This window comes from Trachemys scripta, chromosome 4 (genome assembly GCF_013100865.1).
Source record: "Trachemys scripta elegans isolate TJP31775 chromosome 4, CAS_Tse_1.0, whole genome shotgun sequence".
NCBI classification, from domain to species: Eukaryota; Metazoa; Chordata; order Testudines; family Emydidae; genus Trachemys; species Trachemys scripta.
Genome location: NC_048301.1, coordinates 55,980,426 through 56,008,198, shown reverse-complemented (window position 1 = coordinate 56,008,198; position 27,773 = coordinate 55,980,426). Strand labels below are relative to the sequence as shown.

Here is a 27,773-nt window from a genome sequence, read left to right as displayed (position 1 = left end):
GCAGGTAACTGCCTGGCTCAGAGCGGCATTCTCTACTTCCACCCACTCCCGCTCCTCCTCTGCTGTCACCACCTGTACTGCGGCTACAGAGGGAAGACGCCTGGGCGCTAGCAGTCAGAGCCTGCACATTCCACATATCCCGTTCCTTCTCCAACTCATGAATTGTACTCCCAGGTGGAACCGCCCCTGGGATCCAGGGGTCCGCCCCTTTCTTTTGGAGCCATTCTAACAACACCCCAGGCAGAGACGCCGCTCCCCAAGGGGGAGGTGTCTTCTCGCTCAGACTGCTTTGCCTTTTTCTTCCCCTTGCCCCATAATGGCATACTTAACAGCAGTGTCCTTTTCTCCCTGCAGTGGGTTGCTAGCCTACCACTTTTTCACACAGGCTCGAGATAGACCCACCCAAGAGACCACCGGGGGGAGAGCGGGGGTGGCACCAGGGGACCCTTACTCTTGGGTCAAATTCTCCACTAAGCTACCCGCATTCTCCACCATTAATGTTACCTGAAATTGGCCCAGCTAGTAAGCTTAGGGAGGACTAATGACCCACCAGAGTTTGGCAGAAAGCAGCACGTTTATTATATTGATAGCTAAGCTCAAAAGGTGTGGGGGGGTGTCACATTCACACTCGCATCCTCATGCTCCCAGGACAGGCATGACACTGGAGATGTCAGGATCCTTCAAGGTAAGTGTTCCACAGCACAGCGATGGACGGTGTGATGAAGGTAAGTCTTCCCAAGGCACGATGGAATGCAACGCAGTGAACCACTGGCCAGGTGGTCCGGGCGAAAGGCCTTCACGGGAGGTACAAGCTTGTGAGGGCACTCCTGAGCACATGGCCCCTTCCCCTGTTAAGGACCTGTTCCTCATGGCCTGTGACTAGAGATGACTTGGCCGCATGTGATTGGTCACACTCTACGTCAGGCAGTGTCCATGCAGTGTCCATGCATTGGGGGTGTGATCGCTGCCTAATTAGAGTCCCAGACACCTTGTCTACCTGGGAGCTCTTCTGATCTTCCAGCTGTTCAACCAGCCCATTCATCCCACAAGCATTTCAGGAGGGAGGGGGAGAGGGAAAGCCACTTCACAGGTATTCAGAAAGGGAGAGGAGACAAAGGAGGGGGGAAGCATAACAGACCTTTTGAGCATACAGGTTATACATAGCATACAGATAACTGCTGCTCCTACAACGATAGCTGTCTTCAGATACTTGAAAGGCTGACATAAAAAAGATGGATGTAGTTCTTTGTCCACAGAGGGCAGGACAAGAAATAGTGGGTTCAAACTACAGCATAGCAGATTTAGATTGAATCTCAGGAAAAACTTCCTAACTGTAAAAACAGTAGGACAATGGACCAGACTGCCTAGAGAGGTTGTGGAAGCTTCTTCACTGGAGATTTTCAAAAGGAGGCTGGACAGCCATCTGCCTTAGATGGTTTAGACAGAACAAATCCTGCATCTTGGCAGGGGGTTAGACTAGATGACTCTTGTGGGCCCTTCTAATCCTATGATTCTAATGCAGAGGTGGGCAAACTACAGCCCACGGGACCTTCCTGCCGGGCCCATGAGCTCCCGGCTGGGGACGCTAGCCACTGACCCCTCTCCTGCTGTTCCCCCTCCCCCGGAGCCTCAGCTCACTGCGCCACTGGCGCAATGCTCTGGGCAGCGGGGCTCTGTGCTGCACGGAGGTGTGGCTGGCTCCAGCCAGGTGGCACGGCTGCCTGTCCTGGTGCTCAGGGCGGCATGGCTTTTAGCGTCGCCAGCCACCGGTGCTCCAGGCAGTGCAGTAAGGGGGCAGGGAGCGCGGGGAGGGGAGGGGAGGGCGGTTGGATAGAGGGCAGTGGAGTTTGGGGTGGTGGTCAGGGGACGGGGGTGTGGATAGGGGTTGGAACGGTCAGAGGTTAGGGAACAGGCGGGTTGAATGGGAGCAGGGGTCCCGGGGGGGGCAGTCAGGAAGGAGAGAGGAGGTTGGATGGGGTGGCGGGGGACAGTCAGAGGCTGGCATTCCGGGGGCGGTCAGGGGACAGGGAGAAGGGGTGGTTGGATGGGGCAGGGGTCCTGGGAGGGCAGTCAGGAATGAGAGGAGGGGTTGGATGGGACGACAGAGGGCAGTCAGGGGCCAGGGAGTGGGGGGGAGGGGCGGGTGGATGGGGCAGGAGCCCCGGGGGGACTGTCGGGGGCAAGAAGCACAGGGGGTCGGATAGGGGGTGGGGGCCTGGCCACGTCTGGCTGTTTGGGGAACCGGCCCTCCACACAATTTCGGAAACCCGATGTGGCCCTCAGGCCAAAAAGTTTGCCCGCTCCTGTTCTAATGGAACATGGTCTCCACATGGGGTTTCCTTGGATCTGGCATTTCTTCTACCATTTCCCTCTCCCCCACTCTGCTTTTTGCTTACCTTGACTTGCAGACGGGCAACTCTTTTGTTTTTTCCTTGCCTGTAAACTCCAGGCACATCTACTGTGTTATATAAATAACTGAAGAATTCTTAGTATGTAGAAAGATCTCTTAACAGATAGATCTGAAAACAGAAACACAATCTGGCAGAAGTGGCCAGGCATCTTTATCCCCATTCTACAGGTGAGGAAGCTGAGGTGCAGGGAGGATAGGGTATGCTATCAATTGATAGGGGGAATAGAGGGTCTGAACGGGTTTATAATACAGGTGGCTGGGAAAGGATTTGTGTGTGTGTGTAGAATCAGCAAAAAATAACAGAATTTAGTTGGCAGTGAATAATTCTTTGTAGTTTTTTGGGATTTTGTTAAAATCCTGAACATTTTCGGAACCAGTTTTTGGCTCCCATAGTGACCAAAATTCTGCCAAAAAAAAAAAAAAAAAAAAAGAAACGAAAGAAAGAAAGAAAGAAAGAAAAGCCATTTAAAAAAACCCCAAACGAACCAAACCAAAAACTGTGTTCCACTGAAAATGGAAAATGACTTTCTCCGGTTAGCATGAAACTCCGCGGGGCTTTGAAGCCCTCTCGGCCCGCCGGGGTAAGCAAGTGCGTTGCAGACAGAGCCCTGCCCTGGAACATGCTGCTGCTGCCATAAGCCCGCGCGAGCAGGAGTCTGCTGCGGTTCCATACCTGTTAAGCGCGGCGGCTTCGGAGAAGAGCAGCGGAGCACTTCCTTCTGCCGATAAGATCTTCGCCCTCATTCGTCACAGCTGGCGGCGGCGGCCGCTGCACCGCTCGCAACTGCTTCTCTAGCGAAGCTGCTCAGGGGGTGGAAACAGAGCGAGTGGGGAGGAGGGAGCGATGCAATGCCCAGGGCTGCTCCCCAGAAACCTCGCTGCTCCTGGTGATCCCGTTCGCCATGTGATCCCGGCAGAGCTGAGGCTGGCTCCGAAATGGGAACCCTAGGGAAGAGGAAGGAGAACCCGTAAGCTTGCCGTGACTTTGCTTCGTGATCCCTCTCCAGGCGGGGGGTCCCTGGCGGCGCGAGGGGGTGCAGAGACGGCAGATGCAGGCGGGAGGGGATGCAGGGCAAATGGATGGGCCGGGGCTGTTCCCAGGACCCCTCTCCCTCCCACACGCGCGCTGTCCTCGCGCTGAACGGCGGAGTTAGCGGCCCCTGTGCCTTGGGCGCCCAGACCCGCTCCTGGTTGTGGAGAGCCCGCGCTGGGCTCGGGCCTGGGTGGCTTGGCCAGAGCTGCCTTGCTGCCGCGCTTGCAGGGAGGATGGGATGAAGTGACCTACAAGGAAAAGCAGTGCCCTGAAGATTGAAATCCAGGCTGCTGCATTAGCGTGTCTAAAGCCCATCGCTTTCCTACCCAATTACTCCGGGGGAAAGAGGGGAAGGAAATGTGGTGGTAAAAAGATCCTATTTCCCCATCTTGATTGTAACTTTCCCAGCTGGAGCTGGGCTTTTGTCTTGCTTTGAAAAGCGGGGTGGACTGAGAATACCTGAAAGTTGTAATAAATGGGGTGTCCTAGCAGGAATGCTGCTGGAGTGATCTTGCCTCCCCTGTGGTTGCTGTTGCAGGAATGTCAGAGCCTGTGGCATCTCTTATTCTGTCTAAAAAATCTAGTCACCTGTCCCTTTGGGGTAACGTGCTTTAGTCTATAGTGCAGTGTGTGAGAAGTCATCACTTTGGTGCTAGTCCTCTCACATGGGAACACCGCCTAGTGCTGGGTGCTAGCCCACAAGCTGACATTCATTACTTTGTGATTTCTTTTTCCCTTCAAAAGTTTGCAATGGAAATCCAGGGTGGAAAAAAAAAGAAGTCTGTTCACTTCCACTCCCCTTACACGCTGACTAACTGCTGTAAGTGGAGATATTTTTAATTGATGAATTCAGCTAATGTCATTGATTAGTTACCCTCTGTACCCTGCTTTGAAAGCAGAAAGTGCCATGCTGTAAGCTCTGTGGGGTGGGGACTGTCGTTATTTTGTGCACTGTTCAGTTCTGAGTGCGGTCTTAGCACCAGCCAAAATAATACACCTGCTGCATGTAATTTTTGTTTCACTGCCACTATAATACTGTAGCAGCCTGGCTTGAACGGGAGTTGGAAGGGAATCAACAAAGGGCACCTTGTAAGCTGATCGGTCCCTTCCAGTTACCTAGACCCATAAAATGAGACCAGGAGGTCACACAATAAAGCTAAGGGAAGGCACATTTAGACAAAATAGGAGACAAGCTGATACAGGCTGTGTGAAGAATTCTAACTTCAACAGGAATGGATGGGGGTGTTTAGCATCAGCTCTATCAGCAGCACCATCATACACTAGCTTTGTATTTCTGGTGCTTTGGCTTCAAGCGTGGTCATACATGACATGTGAAATGAATGTCATGAACTACACAGCACTCTAATGGCAGAGAAATTGCAGATAAGGATTGAGAGTCGTTGCTGGAGCTATGGCATAGGGGCACTATTCTCTTCGTTAGGCATGCATAACTCCCCTTGGAGTACAGACCTGGAGTCAGGAATGCCTGAATTCTACTTTCAGCTCTAACACTAAAATCACTCCCCCTGTAGCTTGTCTTCCTTATCAGTAATATACAGAGAGTGGGTTTACACCAGAAACAATTTAACTCTAAAAACCTATCTTACAGGGCCTTTGCTAGATTTCATTAATTAATATCTTAAGTGCTTTGGTTATGAAAAACTGTATTGAATAAGTATTTTATATTTGCACCTGAACCTACAGGGGTTAAAATATGGGTTTCAGTGCAGGGTTCGAACTGTGCGTGAAGGAGATCTGCACTGCTGCTTACTGTACCAAGTTTTGTTCCAGGCAATGCCATCTGTGTGTTACTTCCACCATCAGTAAAATTCACCCCACATATGATTTTTAACATTCTCTCTTAGAAGATGTTTCAGTGGGGTGCAACTTACATTCCTTGAAACAGCTAACCATTTTATTGAACGGAGCGGTGATCACTGACAGGGAAATATCAGGCCATATTTTCAAAGGCATTTCAAAATGGTGCCTGCAGCTTTGCAAATGCAAATTTGAGCACACATTTTATCTATGATTTTTTGTGCTTTCTCAATCTCTTATGTTTACATGAAAATTGTAATTTGTATGTACAAATAAAGTAAACTCAAATGTTATTTGTAAACACAGAAGCTTTTTGTACTTACAAAACCTTCTGGTGTGAAAAATACACATCTAAAAATAGGCACTTACAGAATTATGGGTGCAGTTTTAGTGGCCACCTTGGAAAAGTCTGACCAATAAGGTTGTTAATACAGTCATTAGTAACTTAGCAAGAAAAATTCAGTATAAGTGGACATTTACAGGAGCAGTTAAGAGGAGAAACAAAACATGTAACTATAAAATATTCCACTGTAAAATCATGCTGATATTTCAGGCATGAGCTCTTATCATTATTTCTTAAGTTTTTTTTTTGTTTTTTTGTTTTTTTAATGTCTTCCAGAATTGTTCAGGGTTTGACTACGGGCTTAAATCCATTCACTTTCATCATAGTGCCCAAATGTAAATATCCATAGGCTGGATGGTCATTACTGGGACATTTTCCCAGTGTTATAATGTACATTGCTTGATTTTAGATGAAATGTCAGATTATATGAATGCCTGTTGCTTTGCTTGGGAATTATGTTTACATTAAGATTGAAATATATGGATTTTAAAAATGAAGAGCTCTATAACCATGCTCTAAAGAGCCATATTTTCGGGGCTAAATATATTTGATAAGGAGAGGTTTCTTTGGTGCATTTGCCAAGTGGGAGGGTTATGTTTTTCACCAACCCAACTCCGGGGAGCTAATTGCCTTTTAAATCTCTCCTCCTTTTCCAACCCGCAGTGGAGGCTTGTGTGAAATTTGCCACTGCCTTGCTCTCATTGTACTCACTTGACTGCTGTCCTTTCCTTTAGGAAACCTGCACAAAGATGCAGCACTGCCCCTAAAACAGCACTTGAACTGAAGCAGATCAGTCGTTGTGCCTCCCATTCAAATCCTACCCAGATTACTGAGTTCAGAATAATGATGCCTTTGGGACACTTAGCCAAAGGCGCCAGCCTGGAGAACCTCATTGAAACCTGCCTTCAGTCTTTTGGTGAGTGTCCTGATTTGAAACAATCGTGTGTAAATGTTTTCAGACCTTTGTACAGTAGCAGTTTAGATAACTTGTGAAACGTTAAGATATAGTCAAGCATTTATATATATAAAATAAGAATCTATAAATTTGTGTAATATGTGATGAGAGTTTAGAATGATAACATTCTTTTCTGGGAAGGCACTCCTAATCAGTACAGTAAAGTTACCAGGCATTTGAAGTGAAGTGATTTTCATTTTATTTTTTGTTACTCCATGCACAGAACGGAAAAATTCTTTGCACATGGATGGATGTTTAACAAGTAAACGTTGGAAAATGGAGAGTGCAATATTCTCAAACTGTGTAAATGTGTGTATATTGTCTAGTGAGAAATTAGAAGAGTTGTTTTGTGGACTAGGTGCAGTAAAGTAGGAATGCTTGTTACTTAATCAGAAGAGATACTTACAAAAATCAGCTCTTAAGGAGAAAAGATTCAAGTGAAAAGCCCAATCATATACTTTTTGGCTTATAAATTATTCATGATTTTTTACTTTCACCAGCAAAATATCTACATTGAAGAGTACCATTTGAGATGTTTAACTTATACAAAAACCAAAAAAGATGCTTTCTATTTTCATTAGCAAACACTATTTTTGATATTTTATGGAATCAAATGGAGGGCTTCAAAGCCTTTATAAAGAATAAAGATAGAAATCTAAGTATTTTCAAATCATTTATTTTTTAAATGATGTAGTTCTTTGACTATAGAGTACCATTTTCTTTTTTTACTGCCAATATGATAGTCTTCCATGCTATGTGCTGGATATTTCAGTCCCTAGCAGCAGCTTGTGGCATCCCAAATAAATTTGTGTTTATTTGTAGAGTTCACCTTTTTATAGCTGTAAACCAACATGAAAACTGCAGATTTTTCAAATGGAGATTAAGCTGAGTATGACACCGATTTTTCTAAATGTCCAACAAACTACTTGTTGTCAATTGCAAAAAATAGGCAGAGCAGTGGAAGTTATATTTGTACATACAGTACACATAGGGTGAGTTGCAGTTCGATGAGTTTCTTTTCAGTGAAGGATTTATAGGAGTTAAATAAGACTTAGTATTGATATGGTGCTTTACCTCTTCAAAGCACTCTACAAACCATGACTAATCCTTGCAACACCCCAGTGAGGAAAGCATGGATTGTTACTTACTGATGATAAAGAATTTGCAAGGGAAGACATACACATCTGCAGAAGAAGAGAACCAACAATCCTTTTCTCCTCCATCCAGTTTTATTGAATTTTACCACGTAAGAAAATCCATTAAACCACTAAAAAGCCCTCACTCTTACACAAATGTTAGTAGTTTGGGGTTTTTTTGCATCTCTCTTCAGACAAAATGAGTCAAACTAAGTGCTAAAGTAAGCCTATATACACGTATTGTATTTGTTTTAGTTCATTAACCAATCTTCTCAATTTGTACCTGTATTTTTATAGAAGAAAAAGGATTATGCATTTTATATTAAAAGCTAGCAGAATGGTTGCAGTGACTTATTTCAAATAATGTAGGTGAAATCCTGACCCCACTGACATCAATGTGGTGTTTGCCATGGACTTCAATGAGGCCAGGATTTCATCCAATATTCTTATTTGTTTTAGTCAATATACATATTTTGTGTCAATTATATTTTAATCCTTCTAAATGAATAATAATGCATATGTAACCATAAGATTTATGGAAGAGCTTGTTTGAGAGAACTGTGTTGTACTGTAGATATCCACATATTCTTATATAAGCCAAAGGCATTTCACAGTCTCTTCCATTCAGTGAGCTTATACAAATAGTCTTCCTATATGGCTTGTGTTTTGTTTTCCTTGAAACTGTGCAAATTCTTAAAATATCTTGGGACTTCACAGTAGAGTATTTAAATAAAGCATGAAATGAGGCTGGTACAACTACATAAAGACATTGCGTACAGAGGGTTCTTTCGGGGGGTTAACTACAAACATCTTGCAAACAACCTTCACTGGAGTCCATTTCAGGAGAGGGGATGGGGAGACAAAATTTTGCTCTGTGATCGGGTAAAAAAAGTGTTAGATGCTGAATCAGTACAAATCAATCAACAGACTGAGTGGGTCCACTCTATGCCTGAAATTGCAGTGCATGCTACCCAGTTACCATGGACAGTCACAATTCTATTTCAGACTGAATTTTTCTTCCTTCTGCATCTCAGAACATCACTCTAGAAAACACTCTGATTTGCAAGGTTTTATAGATAATCACCCCTGATAAATCCAGTGCTGGAAACTGTGCAGTGTTTTACTTTAATGTTAGATATACATTTTATTAAATTAGTGTTTGAAGCACAGTAGGGAAACTAATGCTTAGGGTTACTTGCTGAAAAAGAGTTCTCTGCTATGAAAATTCAGTATATAATAGCCCCAAAAGAAGGCACACAACATACTTTAAAATGCGCATTGTACATTATGCTATTCCATTAATATTTGCAATAGCACCTAGAGGTCCCAGTCAGGGATCACATCCCCATTGTGGTGGGTACTGCACACAGACAAAAACTGTTTGAAAACTGATGTATGTCTAATGCGCGATAAAGGCTGGCAGCACTAGTGGAGTGTAGGTGGGAGCTGACAGCCCTATTCCATATCAGAGATGATAATTAGCACGGGGCCAAGTCAAGGAGTCTTAAAAATGAAGACAAGTAGTTTGCACTTGTTTTGTGTCATGCAGTGGAAAAGGGGAAACCAGTGAAGGGATGCAATGATCGAGGAAGATGTGTGTTTTTTTGTGTGTGTGTGTTTTTTTGTTTTGTTTTTTGCAGCAGTGTGGTGAATGGATGTAAGAAGGGGTGGGGGCAAGATGACCTTTGTCAAGAACAGACAGGAGCAAGTTGGAGTGACAAGATGTGAGATAAAGAGGACCTGTATCAAGGTTTAGCAGTGTGAACAGAGAGGAAAGGACAGCTCTAGGAGATGTGTGTGAAGGAAAAAGCAAGATTTAGGCAGTGCCTGGAAGTGTGGGTTCAGAGAGGGGGCTGGGTCAAAGACGATGGGCCTCAATGTTAGGAAGGATGTTAGTGTTGTACATAGTGACAATGAAAGTTGGGAGGGCTTTAGGGGAAAGATCAAGAACTCAGTTTTGGCTATGTTGAGCTTAAACTGATAGCTAAATATCCACAAGGAGTTTTCAGAAAGACAGTTTTGAATTTTAGTTTGGAAGGAATGAGGGAGGTCTGGAGTGGAAAGGTAGATCTGAGGGTCTGTCTACACTGCAATGTAAGCTCAAAGTTAGTAGAATTCAAGTTAATATATCCAGGGTCTGCTAACCAAGGGCTTGAGCGTCTAGACTCATTTGTAACTCAGGTTAGGAATTTCTGAACCCTGGGTCTGAACCTGAGACCCCAACATCTATAGGGAATTATGTGGGCCTTAGTCCAACCACCCATATCTCAGACTTCCTAGAGGCCTTCCAAAATGTAGCTGCTTTAGCCCTTTGTTCAGATGCAGCATGAGAAAAAAACTTGACTGTCCTATCTCCTAGAACTGGAAGGGACCTTGAAAGGTCATCGAGTCCAGCCTTCACTAACAGGACCAAGTACTGATTTTGCCCCAGATCCCTAAGTGGCCCCCTCAAGGATTGAACTCACAACCCTTGGTTTAGCAGGCCAATGCTCAAACCACTGAGCTATCCCCTGGGGAGTTTTTGTCCAGAGGAGCCCATGGCATTGTGGAATGCTTTCGGTAGCCTCCTTGACCATGAGTCAGTCCTACGAGGCTGCGTCTACACTGCAAATCAATAGGGCTTGATCCCTGTGTCCCAGTTTGACTCAGGCTTGGACATGCCACCTCTGCGTGGTCCTGAGACCCTGGATCTGAGTTAGTGTGATTTGTGTAAAGGGGGGTGGTTAGGTTGAGCCTGAGTTTGAACTTTGGGCTTATATTGCAGGATAGACATATCCTGAGTCATCCGTATAAAGATGATACTTAAAACCATATTACTGAATGAGATCTCCAGAGATAGGGAGAAGAGGAAAGGGGCCAAGAATGGGGCTCTGTAGGAACCACCATGAAGGCTGGAGTGAGGATGAATGGGATCCATCTTGCGAATGAAACACTGAGAGCAACTAGAGAGATAGGAGGAGAACCAGGAAAGGAGTGGGAGGACAAGCTATTAAGAACATGTTTCAGAGTCGCAGCCATGTTAGTCTGTATCTGCAAAAAGAACAGGAGTACTTGTGGCACCTTAGCGACTAACAAATTTATTTGAGCATAAGCTTTTGTGAGCTACAGCCGACTTCATTGGATGCATAGAATGGAACACATAGTGAGGAGATATATATACATACAGAGAACATGAAAAGGTGGGAGTTCCCCTACCAACTCTAAGAGGCTAATTAATTAAGATGAGCTATTGTCAGCAGGAGAAAAAAAAACTTGTAGTGATAATCAAGATAGCCCATTTAAGACAGTTTGACAAGAAGGTGTGAGGATACTTAACGTGGGGAAATAGATTCAGTGTGTGTAATGGCTCAACCATTCCCAGTCTCTATTTAAGCCTAAGTTGATAATATCTAGTTTGCATATTAATTCAAGTTCAGCAGTTTCTCGTTGGATTCTGTTTTTCAAGCTTTTCTGTTCCAAAATTGCCACCTTTAAATCTGTTACTGAGTGGCCAGAGAGGTTGAAATGTTCTCCTACTGGTTTTTGAATGTTATGATTCCTGATGTCAGATTTGTGTCCATTTATTCTTTTGCGTAGAGACTGTCCGGTTTGGCCAATGTACATGGCAGAGGGGCATTGCTGGCACATCATGGCATATATCACATTGGTAGATGTGCAGGTGAACAAGCCCCTGATGGCATGGCTGATGTGATTAGGTCCTGTGATGGTGTCACTTGAATAGATATGTGGACAGAGTTGTCATCGGGCTTTGTTGCAAGGATAGGTTCCTGGGTTAGTGTTTTTGAACTAACTAAAGATTCTTGAAACCCCCATTTTGTTGATGCTTGAGGTTGAATAAAAGCTAACTTGTTCTTCCCCAGCTGTATTGGTTCTGTGGTGCTGACAGTGTCTGATTTAAACAAACCCAGGCAATAAAAATGGAACTGTCCTATTCAAGATATTTAGTCACTTTTCTGACAGAAACCTTAACCTGTGAATCAGGCAGGCAGCAAGCTGTGGCACAGGAAGGGCTCAACACATTTGATAAATGATCTAATTTAAATACATGAGGCTCAGTGTTGATATTTTAAGTTCAGAAAGTGTGATATTTCTTCACAGAATAGCTTGGCTGGTCAGCAGCTGAAAGGATGGATATTTCAGTGGTGGTCACTCGATGATCATGTCTGTCAGCTGTATGTACACTGGGCATGGAAATGTGAACTGTTCACAACACACTGGTCTACACCAGCTTCTTCTGTAATTATGAGCATAGCATTCTGGGGTTTGAGATCCATTATGTAGAAGTCTGTCATTGCTGGTAATTTTGCACTTAATTATATATGTGTGTAAGTAAAAAGTTTGGTGATAAGAGCCCTTCCCTTTCCTGTGATTGTGATTTTGTATCTCTCCCAGATAACTCTACCTTTGGGTTTATCATGATTAGGGTTTAGAGATGTCATTAGAAAACTGCAACTAACATGTTTCAGGTAGTTTAGGCTTTAACACATACTAAGCTCATTGAGTTGAAGCCTAGGGCTGGTCTAGAATAGGCTAAAACCGGGATGGGCAAACTATGGCTCCTGGGCCGAATCCGGCCCACCAGCTATTTTAAGCTGTCCCTTGAGCTCCCGCTGGGGAACACCGTCTGGGGCTTGCCCCGCTCCGGCGCTCCAGCTGGGCAGCAGGGTCGGGAGCCATTCCATGCAGTTCCCAGAAGCAGCCACATGGCCCTGCTCCGGCGCTCCAGCCAGAGCGCGGGATTGGGGGCCACTCCACGCGGCTCCTGGAGGCAGCGGCATGGCCCCCCTCTAGCTCCTATGCGCTCCAATGGCCCCCTTTGGTGCGCCAATGGGAGCTGTAGGGGCAGTGCCTGCAGACGGGGCAGTGTGCAGAGCCGCCTGGCTGCGCAGGAGCTGGAGCAGGGACATGCCGCTGCTTCCAGGAGCCGCTTGAGGTAAGCGCCGCCTGGAGCCTGCATCCCGAGCCTCTCCCCATGACCCAACCCCCTGCCCCAGCCCTGATTCCCTCGATCCCAGCCCCGAGCACCCTCCTGCATGCCAAACATCTCATCCCTAGCCCCACCCCAGAGCCTGCACCTCCAGCTGAAGCCCTCACTCCTCCACCCCAGCCCCCTCCCAGACTCTGAACTCATTTCTGGCCCCACCCCAGAGCCCTCACCCCCTCCCGCACCCCAACCCCAATTTTGTAAGCATTCATGGCCCGCCATACAATTTCTATTCCCAGATGTGGCCCTCAGGCCAAAAAGTTTGCCCACCCCTGGGCTAAAAGATATTTTAAGTGTGTTAGCAAAATTGTTGTTAAGCATGTTTTAAAACCCTAGTGTAAACAGGGCAAGTTGTATTTTAACTTACATTAGGGAGGAAAAGTGACCATTAGAGTTTTAAAATGTATTAGTTTAAATGTTTTAAAAACCCACCCTTTCTCCTAAATACAGCCAGCCCCTAGGGGGAAGCATAGGCTTCCACTCAAGCTTATGTATTAGGGTGAAATTCTGGCCCCTCTGAGGTCAGTGGAAGTTGTTCTATTGACCATTGTGGCCTAGGATTTAATGTCTACCTGCTTTGTCTACACTAGAGTTTCAGAACATGAGCAAACACCTAACACATTTTTTACTTCTGTGACAAACCCTTCCATCGTGCTTTAAAAAGCAGTGCAGGCTTCCTCTGGTGATGCTGTGAGGACCTTAAGTCTTTGAAATGTATATTGTATGCAACATTCTGTCATCAGATCAGTCAACTGCCCAAGATTTTTACTTTTGCCCTCTGAACATTTTTTTTCCCCTAGTGCTAATAAGATAAGACAATGCTTTCCTATTCATGCATTTCATCTCTTCTAGACAACCAGGGGACCCTTCAGGTTTCACCACAGACCTGTAATCCTAAACAGCAAAGAAGAAAGCTTATTAGTAAAGGGATGCTTGAAACAGCTTCCTTAAATGCATGTCACGATTCGCATCCCTAAGTCTGTTTCTTTTACTAAAGCTCTAACAAAGGGAAGAGCTATGGAAAGACTATTAGAATACGTCAACCTATTGGAATGGATAGACATATGCAGAGCTCTTCTACATTTCAATCATCTTCTGCTGAACAAAACTGTGCCTGTTAGAATTGCTTAAAGTGGTAATTACTTGAATCATAAGGGCCATACAAAACAAAAAGTTGTGGAATATAGATTTTTGTAGTCTATAGGCACTGTACATCTCATTGCATTATGCATCTGACAGTAAAAATAGCTTCCCATAGTATATGTACTGCAGTATAACATGGATTAATATAATTATTTGATGTGGTCCTGCACTTAGAAGCCTAACTCTGAAACTATACTGGAAATATTTGTTCAGAATTGTATGCAGTACAGTACTCCTATAGCAAGATATTTCACTTGAATTGTAAAAAGACAAGATTGACCATAGTTAGAGATTCTGTGGTGCTTTGTAGGAGATCTAGGAGTGATAACCCAGGGTCTTGGCCAATTTTTAAATTGGATAATTTCATTTTGTCCACAACTGCAAATTCACATGGTTATCATATTCTTAACTTCCTGATAACTGATGTATAGTATTGCTTGTTTAGTGTTAAACAGCACTTCAGTCAAAGTGATATATTTATAAGCACACCTTGTAGAGTCAGCATAACATAACATAACTTGAAAAGCCCTTGAGGACCTATTTGAATGAAAGCACTATATAGATATTTATAATACAGTGATGTGAATTTGGGGATGGTGCTGGCAGTCTGAATGTACTTCCCTCTCCACCATACCCTGAAATTGATATAATTGCCAGTAGGTGTTTTGCAAAATAAGTTAAACATGACTGCACCTGCTCTGTAGATTAGAATATGTCTGTAGCACGTTTCCTCTTCAGATCTGTACAGAAAAGTATTGATCCTTCACAGCACCTCCAAGAAGATAAATCTTATCCCTGTTTTACAGTTGGACAAACAGACGGACATGTTAAAGGTCATCCACTAAGGGGAAAAAATTAGGCTATGCCCCTTTTCTCTGAAAGGTTTGTTCAGTTTCTACTCTCCATTTCCCCCCCCCCCTTTTTTAAAAAAACAAACAAACAAACAAACCACACATACACCACACACTAGTCCATCCAGGCTGGCAGACATGAGAACTAGTGAAACAACTTCACAAGAGCCAAATGACTTTTATTCAGACTGCTTACAACTATTTCTGTTTGTTTTGTTAACATGTACTTAATTTCAATGACTAAACAACATTTTGGAGAAAGCATCTGTATTAAAGATTCGGCACCCTCATCCCCTCCATTATAGTGGAAATACTAGCAGTATGCATCATCTGAAATCCACAATAAACCTTCCAGCAGAACCAGGGAAGACCAGAATTGATGTTTCCGATACTTCTAAGATAAAAAGGACAAGCGGGAACAATATCTACATGTTTCAGGCCTACTTTATACATCAATAAAAACACAAAGGGGCATAAACCAAAATTTTTGAAAATCCTTTGTAGATGGTCTTTGAGACTTGCCAAGAAGATGTGGATCAGACCAAAGATCCATCTAGTCCAGTATCCTGTCTTCTGACAGTGGCCAATGCCAAGTGCCACAGGGGGAATGAACAGAACAGGTAATCATCAAGTGATCCATCCCCTATCGCCCATTCTCAGCTTCTGGCAAACAGGAGGCTAGGGAGACTATCCCTGCCCATCTTGGCCAATAGCCACTGGTGGACCTATCCTCTATGAACTTATCTAGTTCTTTTTTGAACCCTATTATAGTCTGGCATTGTCCTGGCAGAGAGACTTCAGAAAGAACCACCATAAACATAAGCTAATTCCAGACAATCTTTGCTGGTACCATACAGCAGCTTCATGAAGAAAAGTAAAATATTCCTCAGAACTGTGATACCTTTATCCCAACAGCATCTTATGATGCCTCTCCCTTCTCATGTTGAAGCACACAGCAGTTACTATCAGTAACAGGCACAGCAAACCCCTCCAGCATACCTGGAGACTTTTATAAGACCTGCTGTATTTCCAGGTGTATCCAGGGAGTAAAGGCACCTCTGCCCCTAGTTAGTGCCTACCTAGTGAAGGTGTGCAGGCAGTGCTTGCTAATATAGAAGAGCACAGACAAATGTCTCTGTTTCTTCCTATAGAAATAACCCCAAGCAGACTATCAAAAAGCCTGTATTATCAACCACCTTTCCCTATAATGCCAGGTAAATTAAGCTAACCTTTTAACTCCCACTATCTTTCCCTACAGTCCATGTCCTCACCAGGGCTACTGTATAACCCCTACTATACCCCAAAAACCTTAAGATATTTTATTTTCATATTAGTGGTAAAAAAGAATATATTTAGCTTTAAACACTTGAGAATTACATGAAAAGCAGTTCAAAATAGGCAGTGTTTCTGTGACACCATCCCTGCCCATCCTGGTTAATAGCCATTTATGGACCTGTCCTCCATAAATTTATCTAGTTCTTTTTTGAACCCTGTTATAGTCTTGGCCTTTGCAACATCCTCTGGCAAAGAGTTCCACAGGTTAACTGCGTTGTATGAAGAAATACTTCCTTTCGTTTGTTTTAAACCTGCTGCCTATTAATTTTATTTGATAACCCCTAGTTCTTGTGTTATGAGAAGGAGTAAATAACACTTCTCATTTACTTTCTCCACACCAGTCATAATTTTATAGACCGCTATCATATCCTCCCTTAGTAGTCTCTTTTCCAAGCTGAAAAGTCCCAGTCTTATTAACTTCTCCTCATATGGAAGCTATTCCTACCCCTAATCATTTCTGTTGCCCTATTCTGAAACTTTTCCAATTGCAGTATATCTTTCTGAGCTGGGGGGACCACATCTGTGCACAGTATTCAAGATGTGGGCATACCATATGATATTTTCTGTCTTATTATCTATCCCTTAATGATTTCCAACATTCTGTTCGCTTTGACTTCCAGTGCACATTGAGTGGATGTTTTCAGAGAACTATCCACAATGACTCCAAGATCTTTCTTGATGGGTAAAAGCTAATTTAGACCCCATCATTTTATATGTATAGTTATGATTAGGTTTTTCAAAGTGCATTACTTTGCACTTATCAACACTGAATTTCATCTGGATGTTGTTGCCCAGTCACCCAGGGTTTTGGGAGATCCCTTTGTAACTCTTCTCTGTCTACTTTGAATTTAACTATCTTGAGTAGTTTTGTATCATCTTCAAATTTTGCCACCTCACTGTTTACCCCTTTTTCCAGATCATTTATGAATATGTTGAATAGTACTGGTCCCAGTACAGAGCCCTGGGGGACACCCAGTGATGAGCTGCCAAAATCTTAACAACCGGTTCCCTATAAAAAGTTCTGATTTAAGGGATGTGCCACAGTATGTATTTTTTGTACCAATAGGGTTACCATACATATGTATTTTCCTGGGAGGCGATTTAAGACCCAAAAAGCCTGACATGTCCGGGAAAATACGGATGTATGTTAACTCTACCTAAAGTTCTTTTTTAAAAAGATGGGCCTGATCTAGAAATGAGCTCCGTTTCACATGTGTGGGTCCCTGTCACTCCCTGGGGGTGTGCTAGGGTGACCAGATGTCCCGATTTTATAGGGACAGTCTCGATTTTTGGGGTCTTTTTCTTATATAGGCTCCTATTACCCCCCACCCCGTCCCGATTTTTCACACTTGCTGTCTGGTCACCCTAGGGTATGCACATGTGTGGGTCCCAGCTGCTCCCTTCCCCCCTCATTGAAGCAGGTGTTTAGGGTTACTGCCCTGGGAACTGCAGGGCACCAGTGGATGTGGGGCTGGCTGCAGACAGGGGCAGGGCTAGCTGGAGGCAGGGGGTGCGGGGCTGGCTCGGGCAAGGCAGGTGGTGCGGGGCTGGTGCAGACAGGGAAGGGGGATGCGGCAGAGGCTGGCTGGCTTCGGGTGGGGGGCGGCAGGGTTGGAGACAGAGGAGTGTGGGGCTGGCTGGCTTCAGGCAGGGGGGTGCGGCAGGGGTTGGCTGGAGACGGGGCAGGGGGTGCGGCAGGGTGGCAGGTATTCACACGGGGAGAGCGGCTTGGAGCAGCCCGAGCAGCAGGACACAGCCCAGGCCCAGCAGAGCATCCAGGGACCCACCAGGCAGCAGCGGGAGCCCCAGGGCCAGAGGTCTGAGGAGCAGCAGCAGCAACAGGGCTGGGCGGCAGCCCACATGGCTCTCGCAGAGCAGCGTCCCCTGGCGGCCGGAGGAGAAATGACACGCTTCTCGCCAGAGCCCATCAAAGCCGCAGCGCCNCCCCCCCCCCCCCCATTGCAGGGAAGCCGGTTAACAAGCGGTTCTAAAACCGCTTCAAAATTTAACAACTGGTGGCTTCAGCTCACCCCTGGGGACACCACTATTTACCTCTCTCCATTCTGAAAATGGACCATTTATTCTTACCCTTTGTTTCCTATCTTTTAACCAGTTACTGATCCATGAGAGGACTTTCCCTCTTATTCCATGACAGCTTACTTTGCTTAAGAGCCTTTGGTGAGGGATCTTGTCAAAGGCTTTCTAAAAATCTAAGTATAGTATATCCATTGGAACACCCTTGTCCACATGTTTGTTGACCCTCTCAAAGAATTCTAGTAGATTGGTGAAGAAAGATTTCCTTTTACAAAAACCATGTTGACTCTTCCAATACATCATCACATTAGCTATCCTCCAGTCATCTGGTACAGAAGCTGTTTTAAATGATAAGTTACATACAACAAGCCAGAGAGGAAGTCAGTATCAGTGCTCATCTCAGCACTCAGGAGTTCCTGGCCTTCTGTTCCTAGACCACTGGACCACACCTATTTCTCCATGGCCAACAATCTCTGGAGTTTAACAAATTCTTTTAGAAGAATAAAATTCACTATAACTCCAGACCTTAGTAATTGCCATAGGCCCCAATCCTGCAAAGAAAGCCATGTGGGCAGCCATCCAGGCTTGTGTGAAACCCTAATGGTTTCAGTGCATCTCCTTGTGACTAGCGGGGTCTGCTTACACAGTTCTCTTTGCAATATATAAGGTGTTAAACTGCAGCCCAAATCATCAAGAGCTGGTTAGACTTCCATGAAGTTAGACTTCCATGCATTTAGTTGTTTCAAAAAGCATCCTATTTGATCTTCCAGCAATACATAAGGCAAACTTAAGGTACAATATATTCATCAAATCCCACCAACCTGGCAATTTTTAAAATATTAAACATTGACATTTAAAAACAAAGTCAGATGTTATATGTGAGGTCAGCATTCCCTACCTGTTCAAATCATGTTGCCACTGATGGGGAAAGCTGAGAAAGTCAGTTTAATTCACACAAACTGTAACACAGAATTCTGACTCAAAGGCAGTTACGTATTTTATATGTGAATACACTCCCACATTGAAGCAAATTATCTTTATCATTTAGTTTTTCGTTACTAGATTCACCTGGAAATGACATTTTGTTTACCTTTTATCCTTCAATTTCTGGGTTTTTCCCCCACCTCTTAAATATTACCATCCTAAACTGAAAATTGATAAAGTACTATTTGATAAAGTACTCAGCAGTTAGCTCAGTTTTACTCTGTATTAAAATGGGATTGATCTTTGTGCTTTTAAATAATCTTGGCATAATTCCATCAAATATGGCACAGAAGCTTTAGTTGCTTGGCAACAGAAATTATGTTAATAAGGAGCTAATAACATTACAAGCACAGAAGAGTTGTTACTGCTCTTTAGAATGCTAAATGCTGATTTAGTTAACTAAAGCTGATTGTGGTTGTAACAAATGTAAAACAGCCATTGATAACTTCACCTTTTCCATAGGAGATTCTGCCAAAAATATAAATTCGTTTTTTAAAAAGCTGTTTAAAAGACAAAAAAAAAAAAAAAAAAAATTGACCCTCAGTCTTATTTCTTTCCTTTAACTCTGCATGTTAACTTTGGCAACTGAACTGAAAAAAATTCTACTTTGTAGAATGATGTTGCATGTAAAATATGGGATTTGACTATGGCGTGTCAGTGATTATCTCCGATTAAAAGAGGGAATATACCAAGGACTATTACTAGTCAAAATATGCTGGATCGTCAGCTAGCGCAAGTGTATATAGTTCTGTTGACATCTGCTGTGGATCCGGCGGCCCTCCATGTTCAATTTTTATGGAAGTGGTTAGAAAGAATAAAAGTTCTCTCTAGGTCCCTTAGTGAATGCCTTTTAGAGGTATCTGGGGAAAAAAATATTTACTGGTATATCAGTTGAAGAAAAGGATGTAATCTCTCTACATTTCACAAAAGCTTAGGCATTTTATAGTGATGACCAATTCAGTCTCCAAAGAAAGCTGTACTAGTGTCCATTCTTTCCTCCAGCCAATGTGTGAAGCAGTAGCAAAAAAATAAAAAACAGTTAATTCCTCTCTGGACTTCCCAGTACATCCTCTTTACCCTGTGTCTATCTTGTTTAGATTGTAAGTTCTTTGAAGCGGGAACTTCCAGTATTTTGTGTCTTGTACAGTACTGCCCAGTCCTTAAGACCACCACCACAATATATTCTCTAGTACTTTGCACCAGTTTTAAATGACTCAAACAATGTAGCTTCCACATCCCATGGGAGATTATTACACAGTCTAATAGTTCTTGCTGTTAGAAAGCTTTAGGCTGTAAAAAAAATCAAGACATTTTCCTAAGCTTCTTTTCATCCCTTCCCTAATACCTAGTTCACAACTTGAAGTGAGCATCTGGGGAAGGGCAAAGGGGAGGCAGCAGCCATTCGGGGCAATCAGCGCTACTCATGCATGGGAGATGGATTTCGGGAGTCTTGGAGCACTGCGCCTTTTAGACTCGAATGTACACAGAGTGAACTTTACGTCAGTGCCCAGTTGCATACATATGGTGGTGAAATGTCACATCTCCAAGTGAGGTTTTTCAGTAAGTGTCATGTCTTTGAAGTGTGTAGTTCATATAGCAGGGATCAATAATGTGACATCAAGATCGTTTTTGCTCAGCCTTTGAACTTGACTCTCTTTCAGAACATTTGTTTTGGATGATTTATATCTTCTATAATTCCTCATTCCTAACAGTGCACTTCTCATCATAGCCTCCTGGTCTCAGGGTAAACAGCAAGCTTTGGCTGCAGATAAGTTAAATAACTCAAATGGGTAGGGCCCTACTCAATTCATGGCCATGAAAAACGCGTCACGGACCATGAAATCTGATCTCCTACCATGGGAATCTGGTCTTTTGTGTGCTTTTACCCTTTTCATTGGGAAGACCAACGTTTCTCAAACTGGGGGTCCTGACCCAAAAGGGAGTTGCAGGGGGGGTTGCAAGGTTATTTTAGGGGGATTGCAGTATTGCCTCCCTTACTTCTCTGCTGCCTTTAGAGTTGGGTGGCCAGAGAGCGGGGGCTGTTGGCTGGGTGCCCAGCTCTGAAGGTAGCAGCACAGAAGTAAGGGTGGCAATGCCATACCATGCTATCCTTACCCTGTGCTGCTGCTGGCACAGAAGTGGCACAGATTCCTTCAGAGCTGGTCTCCTGGCCAGGAGCCACCGCTCTCCAGCTGTTCAGCTCTGAAGGCAGCAACGCAGAAGTAAGGGCAGCAGTACCTCAACCTCCGCCCCCTAAAATAACCTTGTGACCCCCTACAACTCCTTTTTGGGTCAGGACCCCTACAATTACAACACTGTGAAATTTTAGATTTAAATAGCTGAAATTATGGAATTTATGATTTTTAAAATCCTAGGACCGTGAAATTGACCAAAATGGACCGTGAATTTGGTAGGGCCCTACAAATGGGGTATTCACTTCAAGCAAGATTCTTCCAACATTAACCCAAATTGGACTTTTCAAACAGACTTTCATATTATTAGCTTACTAGTTAATGAAAATTTAAACAGGAAAACAATACAAAAGAACCTGTAACATTTTTCCTCCAGGTAGCCCCACAATGGTAGAAAGATCTGTGAACAAGTTAGACTGGAAATATGCTTCAATGCTACAAGGTAGGGCAACTAGTTTGAAGAGATGCAAAGAATACTGAGCTGTGATAAAAGGAAGGGAGGGCAAAGGTGTGCAAGACAAATACACCTTCAAGTGGAAAAAGACTGTATTAGCACTGAAACAGCTGTTTGGTGAATGACAATTCTTAGATGCTACACAAGTTTGGAGTACCTTGATACTGTGTTAGAAATCATTATGTCTCTTACCCTGTCTACCTAAGAGAGGACCTGAGGTCAGTATTAGACAAATACTTTGAGATGAGGCTGACCAGGAGACCTCTGTACTGGAAAGGAAGCTTACCTAAGGAAAATTCTGGTATGAGTCCAATAGAAAGTTTCAGATATTGAGGAATGTGAAGTTGGGCTTTCCATGACTGCAGATCATTTTAGCTATTTAGATATTTTTCAAACGGGGCCAAAAGTAAACAAACTATCTTAGATATCTGTGGGAGATCCTACCACACATGTTTGTAAACAAGTCATTTTAGGTCTTGGTCAGAATGATTTCAGAAGAGCTAATATAACGTATGAAAAAATAGCTCCTTGATGTCTTTCTGCATTGGAAAACTCCACCAATGGTTGTCAAGTGATTTATTCTTTTTCAAATAGCAACTCTTTTGGAAAACAGCTGATGAGAAAGAAAAAGGGGCAGTGTGGCTACATCTCTGGCAGTGTTTCCCGGTCTGAAATTGGTTTTGCTATGGTTTCCCAAGAGGTTGGCAAATATGCTTATTAAACCACTGGGCTCACAAAGAGGTATCTTGACATTTTAGTATTCCCCAGGAGAATACTATGTTTGTTTGTTTTGATTAGCTAAATGAAGCATATAAGACTTGGACTAAACTCCACCATGTTTGTTCCAGTGAGGTCTGAATTGGATGTTCTTGTCGTGAAGTTAAGACTCAGTCCTAGGGCAAAGGGCCATTCTAGTGAATTAGCAGTGTTCTTCAGCTAGGCGATAAAGAATTATAAACCCATGATATTAGAACTTTTTCTATGAAGCTTCCACATTCAATCTATGTTTTGTAGGCTTTGTAGCAAAGATAATCTTGTAAAAAGTTGTTTCATCTATGCCATAAATTTGCTAAAATGGACATTTTTAACATGCTGTAGGACAATGAATACCGGGTATTTTTTCCCCTTTACTCTTTGTTTTAGCTTCTGTTAGTTTGGAAAATCAGACCAAATAATGAAATGCTTTCCACCCACATTAGTTTGGTGTCTCCAAATACATTTAACTTTTCAAAATCATCCCATTTGTCTTTTCTTTCTACTTCAAAGTGTTACCCTAACCTGTAAGTGTGAGTAACTTCATAAAGGTTGCTCCTGAGAGAGGGCAACTATAGTCTGGTTCTCATTTCTATCAAATTCCATCTTGAGTTTCTTTTGTTATACTCTTTGCATTTGCACCAAAAACTCCCATGAATGGTTTTAACTCACTTGAATGGTTTTGTGGAGGGGAAATACTGCAGTCTACTAAGAGAAAGAGCTAATCAAATTAATTTAAGAAAATGAACAGGATTCTCATGTGGATGGACAGACAGACTCAATCTATCCCTCGTCTGAATAAAGAGTATGTAGGGATAAGACTATCCATATTGCTTGGTGACAGTTGATTCACCAGCCATTCCACTTTAAAATAATACACAGGGCTAGCCGCTAGGAGCAACTATAAAAAGGCCAAACGTGGTTTTGAGAGGTCTGTGACATAAGGAGAGGGTTATATGACATGGCGATTTATGCTTTTAAATGCATAGACATTTTGTGGTTGCAGAGTTTCACAGTTCTGGTTGAACTCTTCCCGCAGGACCCTTGCCACAAAGCTGTTGAGGGCATTTAAATGCTGAATCTCACATGCCCTTGGTTTTCAGGGGCTGGACAGAGTTTAAGCGCAGTCCCTGGCTTTGGGCCTGTAGGTGGACACTTCAGGTGCAGACCTCATGTCTGACACTCCTCTTCCTAGGTGGGATCCTGTGGTCCAGTTACTTATACCCTGAAACTGGCAGTTCTTGCACAACCCAGAATCCCACTGAAGATGTGAGCCTGCTAGTTTACAGTTCACCTATTTAGGCATACACAGTAGTGAAAGCCACACACACGGACTTTGCACAGGTTTCTAACGCCCCATTACTCTTTACTTAAGAATAAAAGCACAGATCATTTAGAAAATAGCAAACACCACAAATGCAGTGCCCCTCACCCTTCCCTTGGGGGACCATCAGTGCTCAGATGGGCAGGATTCTCCCCTACCTGACACCTGCCCAGCTCCCAAAAGCTTCAGCTGGTGAAAATAGCCAAAACACTACAATGGAGCAGCTCCTGCTTTTTTTTAATAGCCTTCCAGCCTTCTGTGTCATGTGACCTCCTGCTTTGCCTCAACAGGAGAGACCACTACCATGTGATTCTTTTGCCAGTCAGCCTGTCCCCTGAAAAAGCAGTTCTCTTGCATAGCATCCAGCCTTTAGTCTAGGGTGCTTCTATTTGAAAAGAAGACCATCAAGGTTTAGTGGACCTCTATTGTTAGCCCTTGAACATTGGCCCTTGAAATTCAGGAGAACCACAGAAAAAGCAAATAAACCACACATTCAAAATGGAGTGTACAGTCTGGCACAGATACATGTAACAATTCTCTGGTATCGGACAATTCATAAGCTGTACATATACAGATTCCCCAAATTGTCTCACAGAGGAAAGGACACTCGAACTTTTATTTCAAAGTATGGGGTTTCTTACAACACTCGTGTTTTATTGGCTTGTTGTTTAGGGATCCTTTAGTGCAGATCTGAACATGGAAAGTGAGGTTACCATTCCTTCCTCTCTCCAAGATCCTGGTGCATTCTCATTTAATTTTATAGTCTCTCCTCTTTGTGGATTCCTTTCCATTAGCTTCAATGGGAGTTGGATCAAGCCCTGTTTGTGCATGAGATGGAGAGATATATGCCTCATGTGTCTGATACAAATGGAGCATGAATGGTACTTAACTTCTCTTCCCTAAGTTCCTAACTACACAAAGGTTACTATTGTGTATGGGCCTTAGCCATCTTTCAGCATGGACTGATTTTTTTCCTGCGTTGACAGGGCCAATAATCATGTTACAGGCCAGACCTTTTTAGTGCAGTCTATAGGATAGTTCCCTGAACATGGTTTGGTCCCTCTATTCAAACAAAACCCAGGAATGTTATAGCATGATTGTCGTATGATTGGGTATCCCCAATATGAATGTAATTGTAATGTAAACAGAACTGCTGCAACATTCTATCTTCTGCCTCTTCCCAAGAAAGAAAGAATCCCCCCCTTTTTAAAAAACCTCTAAGAGGCTTGATAAACGAGTGGTGCATCTTGTCTGAAGCTCAAGTAGTAGAGAAAACAAATGATGGTCTACTGCTGAAAGGGAATCACCTGAATTTAGTTTGCATGCCCCCCCTTCCCCTGTCTATTAATATAAAGGCTGCCATAAAATGATGAGCAAGAGATGGTGACTTGCTCTACCCAGCTTGATCATGACCTAGTCTGGATCCATTAGGCAATCAGCAACTTAGGCCCAAATCCTCAAAAGTTATTCAGGTGCCTAACTCCCATTGAAATTAATGGGAGATAGGCACTTAAATTCCTTTGAGGATCTGGGTCTCAGTGACCATATCTGCCATTAGATAGTCACAGTTGGGGTGGTTGCTAATTTAAAGCATCACAACTGCAGCAATAGGCAATGTGGGTAAATCTGCTGTATGAAAGATGGAGCAATAACCAGGTCAAGACTCTAAGGACGTAGGCCAGTCTGTGGAAAGACACAAGTACAGCTTCAGGAATTAGATTTTGGTCAAGTTCTTGGGGAGCTGGTGTAAATGAAGCTCAACAAAATGCTTTTGTCCATTTCTTTTTCAATAAGCAAAACAAAATGAAGAACAGTATATGAAAGAAAGTGAAAGGTATCTAGAGAAAAGCTTCCAGAAATAGTTTCACATCTCAGTTGACATTAATGTAGCCATAATTTACATATAAAGTATCAGTATGACGGTTTGCACGAGATAGCATACGTGTAACTGCAGGGTTCTATTTAGGAATTTCCAAGAGAGTGGGAGGCTGTATAGAGGTCTTGAAGAGCAGACCTAGGTAATAACCTGCTTTAATATATTTAGCAAATGAGAATTCAAACCACAGAAGAATACACAGAGGAGGGGACAAAAGCATTTTCTGGCTGGGAAGTCACTGAATATTCAGAACACAATGGGGGAGGTAATTTGCACAATTTTCGTAATGTAAAATGTCTGTCTACCAAGCATGACCACTGAGGCATAAATGTGTGTGATGAGCAAGAGGCCTGAAGACAGAAGTGATCATATACCTCAAATAGCGACTTGACTGCCGGGGGCGCTAACTACTCCACGCTCATCTTCCTGCTTATTCATTAGGACTTTACCAACTTGTTGCAAGGGGCAGTTTTTGAGTTTAAGAAGGGGGTAAATATTTTTATTTTTAAGCTAAAAACCACCAGAACCATTAGGGTTCCCTTACAGTTTCTGGAGGTGCCGCACATTGCATAGCGACAGAGAGAATGGGGAGGTTTTAGCTGAGATTGATTTAAAACTGATGAGACAACATGAGGGCCTGCCATGCTATCTGTGGTGTTTGCAATTGAAGAGGACATAAATGAGTAGTACCTTTTGCAGAGCACCATAGAACTCATGACAGAGCTCCTTCCAACTTGGGTTGTTTCTAGTGTTCCTAAGGTTCTCTTTTAGTCCTGCATCTGCTGCCAGCTGGAGCCAGAGGTGCAGTACAGTTGGCACGAGTAGGATGGTAACAGTTTTCTGAGCTCCCGGATAAGCCTTCATATTTATTTTGTACACTTGTACATGTTTCCTTAAGGTCTTTGATATGGGCTTTTGAGTACTTTGATTCTCCCACCTGTGCTATGGAGGTATGCTGCTTTAATTATCTCCTGGGGTCAACATTTGTAACACTATGCTCCTATGATTATATGGGTGTCTCCCACTATTGGGAGGTGGCTATTTAAGTCATCACAAATAGCACTTTGAAGGCCGCTATTCCTAGGAGTTCTAAGTAGTGAGTGACTGCAGCATCAAGTGAGGTGGACCTCAATGCAGCTACCTATGATTTTGGCATAGTTACTGCAATGTGTTCTCTAGGGTGCTACCTTTTGAGAACTACTAGGAGACTTCAGGTACTTGAGAAAAGTTACTCAACTTCTTAGAGGTTTGGTTACTGTGATCATGTGATATCAGTGCTCCATGCCTGCATTGGCTTCTGATTCACTTCAGAGTACAGTTTAGATACCACAGTGGTAAATAGGAACCCCTGTAGATACAGACGTTGGTTATGAAATATCCAGCCCCAAATATGACCTCTAGGCGTTCCCTTGCTACAAGATTTCAGTTAATCTGGGGCACTCTTGCTGTCCCCCTAGGGTTGAACTTTTGTGAATTGGCTGCCAGGCCGCAGTAGAGGGATCCTGACTGTGGAACATACTCCTTCTGAGAGCCCCTCAGAGCCAAGCTGTGGCTGCCTTCAGAACATGGTGAAAGGCATTTCTGTTTCAGATGTTCTCCCAGTTATTGGTGACTGTATTTTTTTTTTTAATAGTGGCTGAGGGATTGGGATGTCCTATTTTATCTGCCTATTTGATTAGCATGCGTACTGGTTGAAAAATTCCTACATCTACATAGCATAAGTATTTTACAGAAAAAAGGAATGTAAGCACACAGGTTGTTTTGGTTTTTTTTAACAAATGCAGTAAAACAAAACTAAAACTTGTACACTACTTTGCAGCACTTCCCTAATGTAAAATGATATAACACCGACACGCACCCATTCCAATTTATTTAGTATTCACTCAGTGGTTTTGCTCAGCAGGGTGTGTGGTTAGTAACAGGTATACAAGCGGAAATGAAAATGAGTCTCAAGAAGCTTTCAACTTATAAATGTAAAAATAAACTGCTCATGGTTCAAGTGCATGTGGAAACATGCAAACTCTCTTACAACAGGGATTGATTCAAGAAGGTGCCACTCACCGGCTCCATACGTTTCATGAAGATAGTTTACTTAAGTTTATGTAATTTCCTTTCATTAGGTTATATTTTAGTAGTTCCTTTTCTAAT

The 27,773-nt window shown here is 43.3% G+C and overlaps 1 protein-coding gene across 3 annotated transcripts in view; it reads left to right on the top strand.

The window, feature by feature from the left end:
• Positions 1-3,243: 3,243 nt before the first annotated feature.
• The window catches only part of RASGRP1 (RAS guanyl releasing protein 1), a 73,045-nt gene continuing 48,515 nt past the window's right edge, over positions 3,244-27,773 (top strand). For 2 of the 3 annotated variants that reach the window (XM_034768971.1, XM_034768970.1), the window contains exons 1-2: positions 3,248-3,378; positions 6,339-6,520. In XM_034768971.1, the coding sequence (XP_034624862.1) occupies positions 3,347-3,378; positions 6,339-6,520 (214 nt within the window). In that variant the 5' untranslated portion in view covers positions 3,248-3,346. Of the gene's footprint in view, positions 3,379-4,187; positions 4,264-6,338; positions 6,521-27,773 lie in introns of all 3 variants that reach the window. The other variant, XM_034768972.1, reaches the window with a different exon arrangement.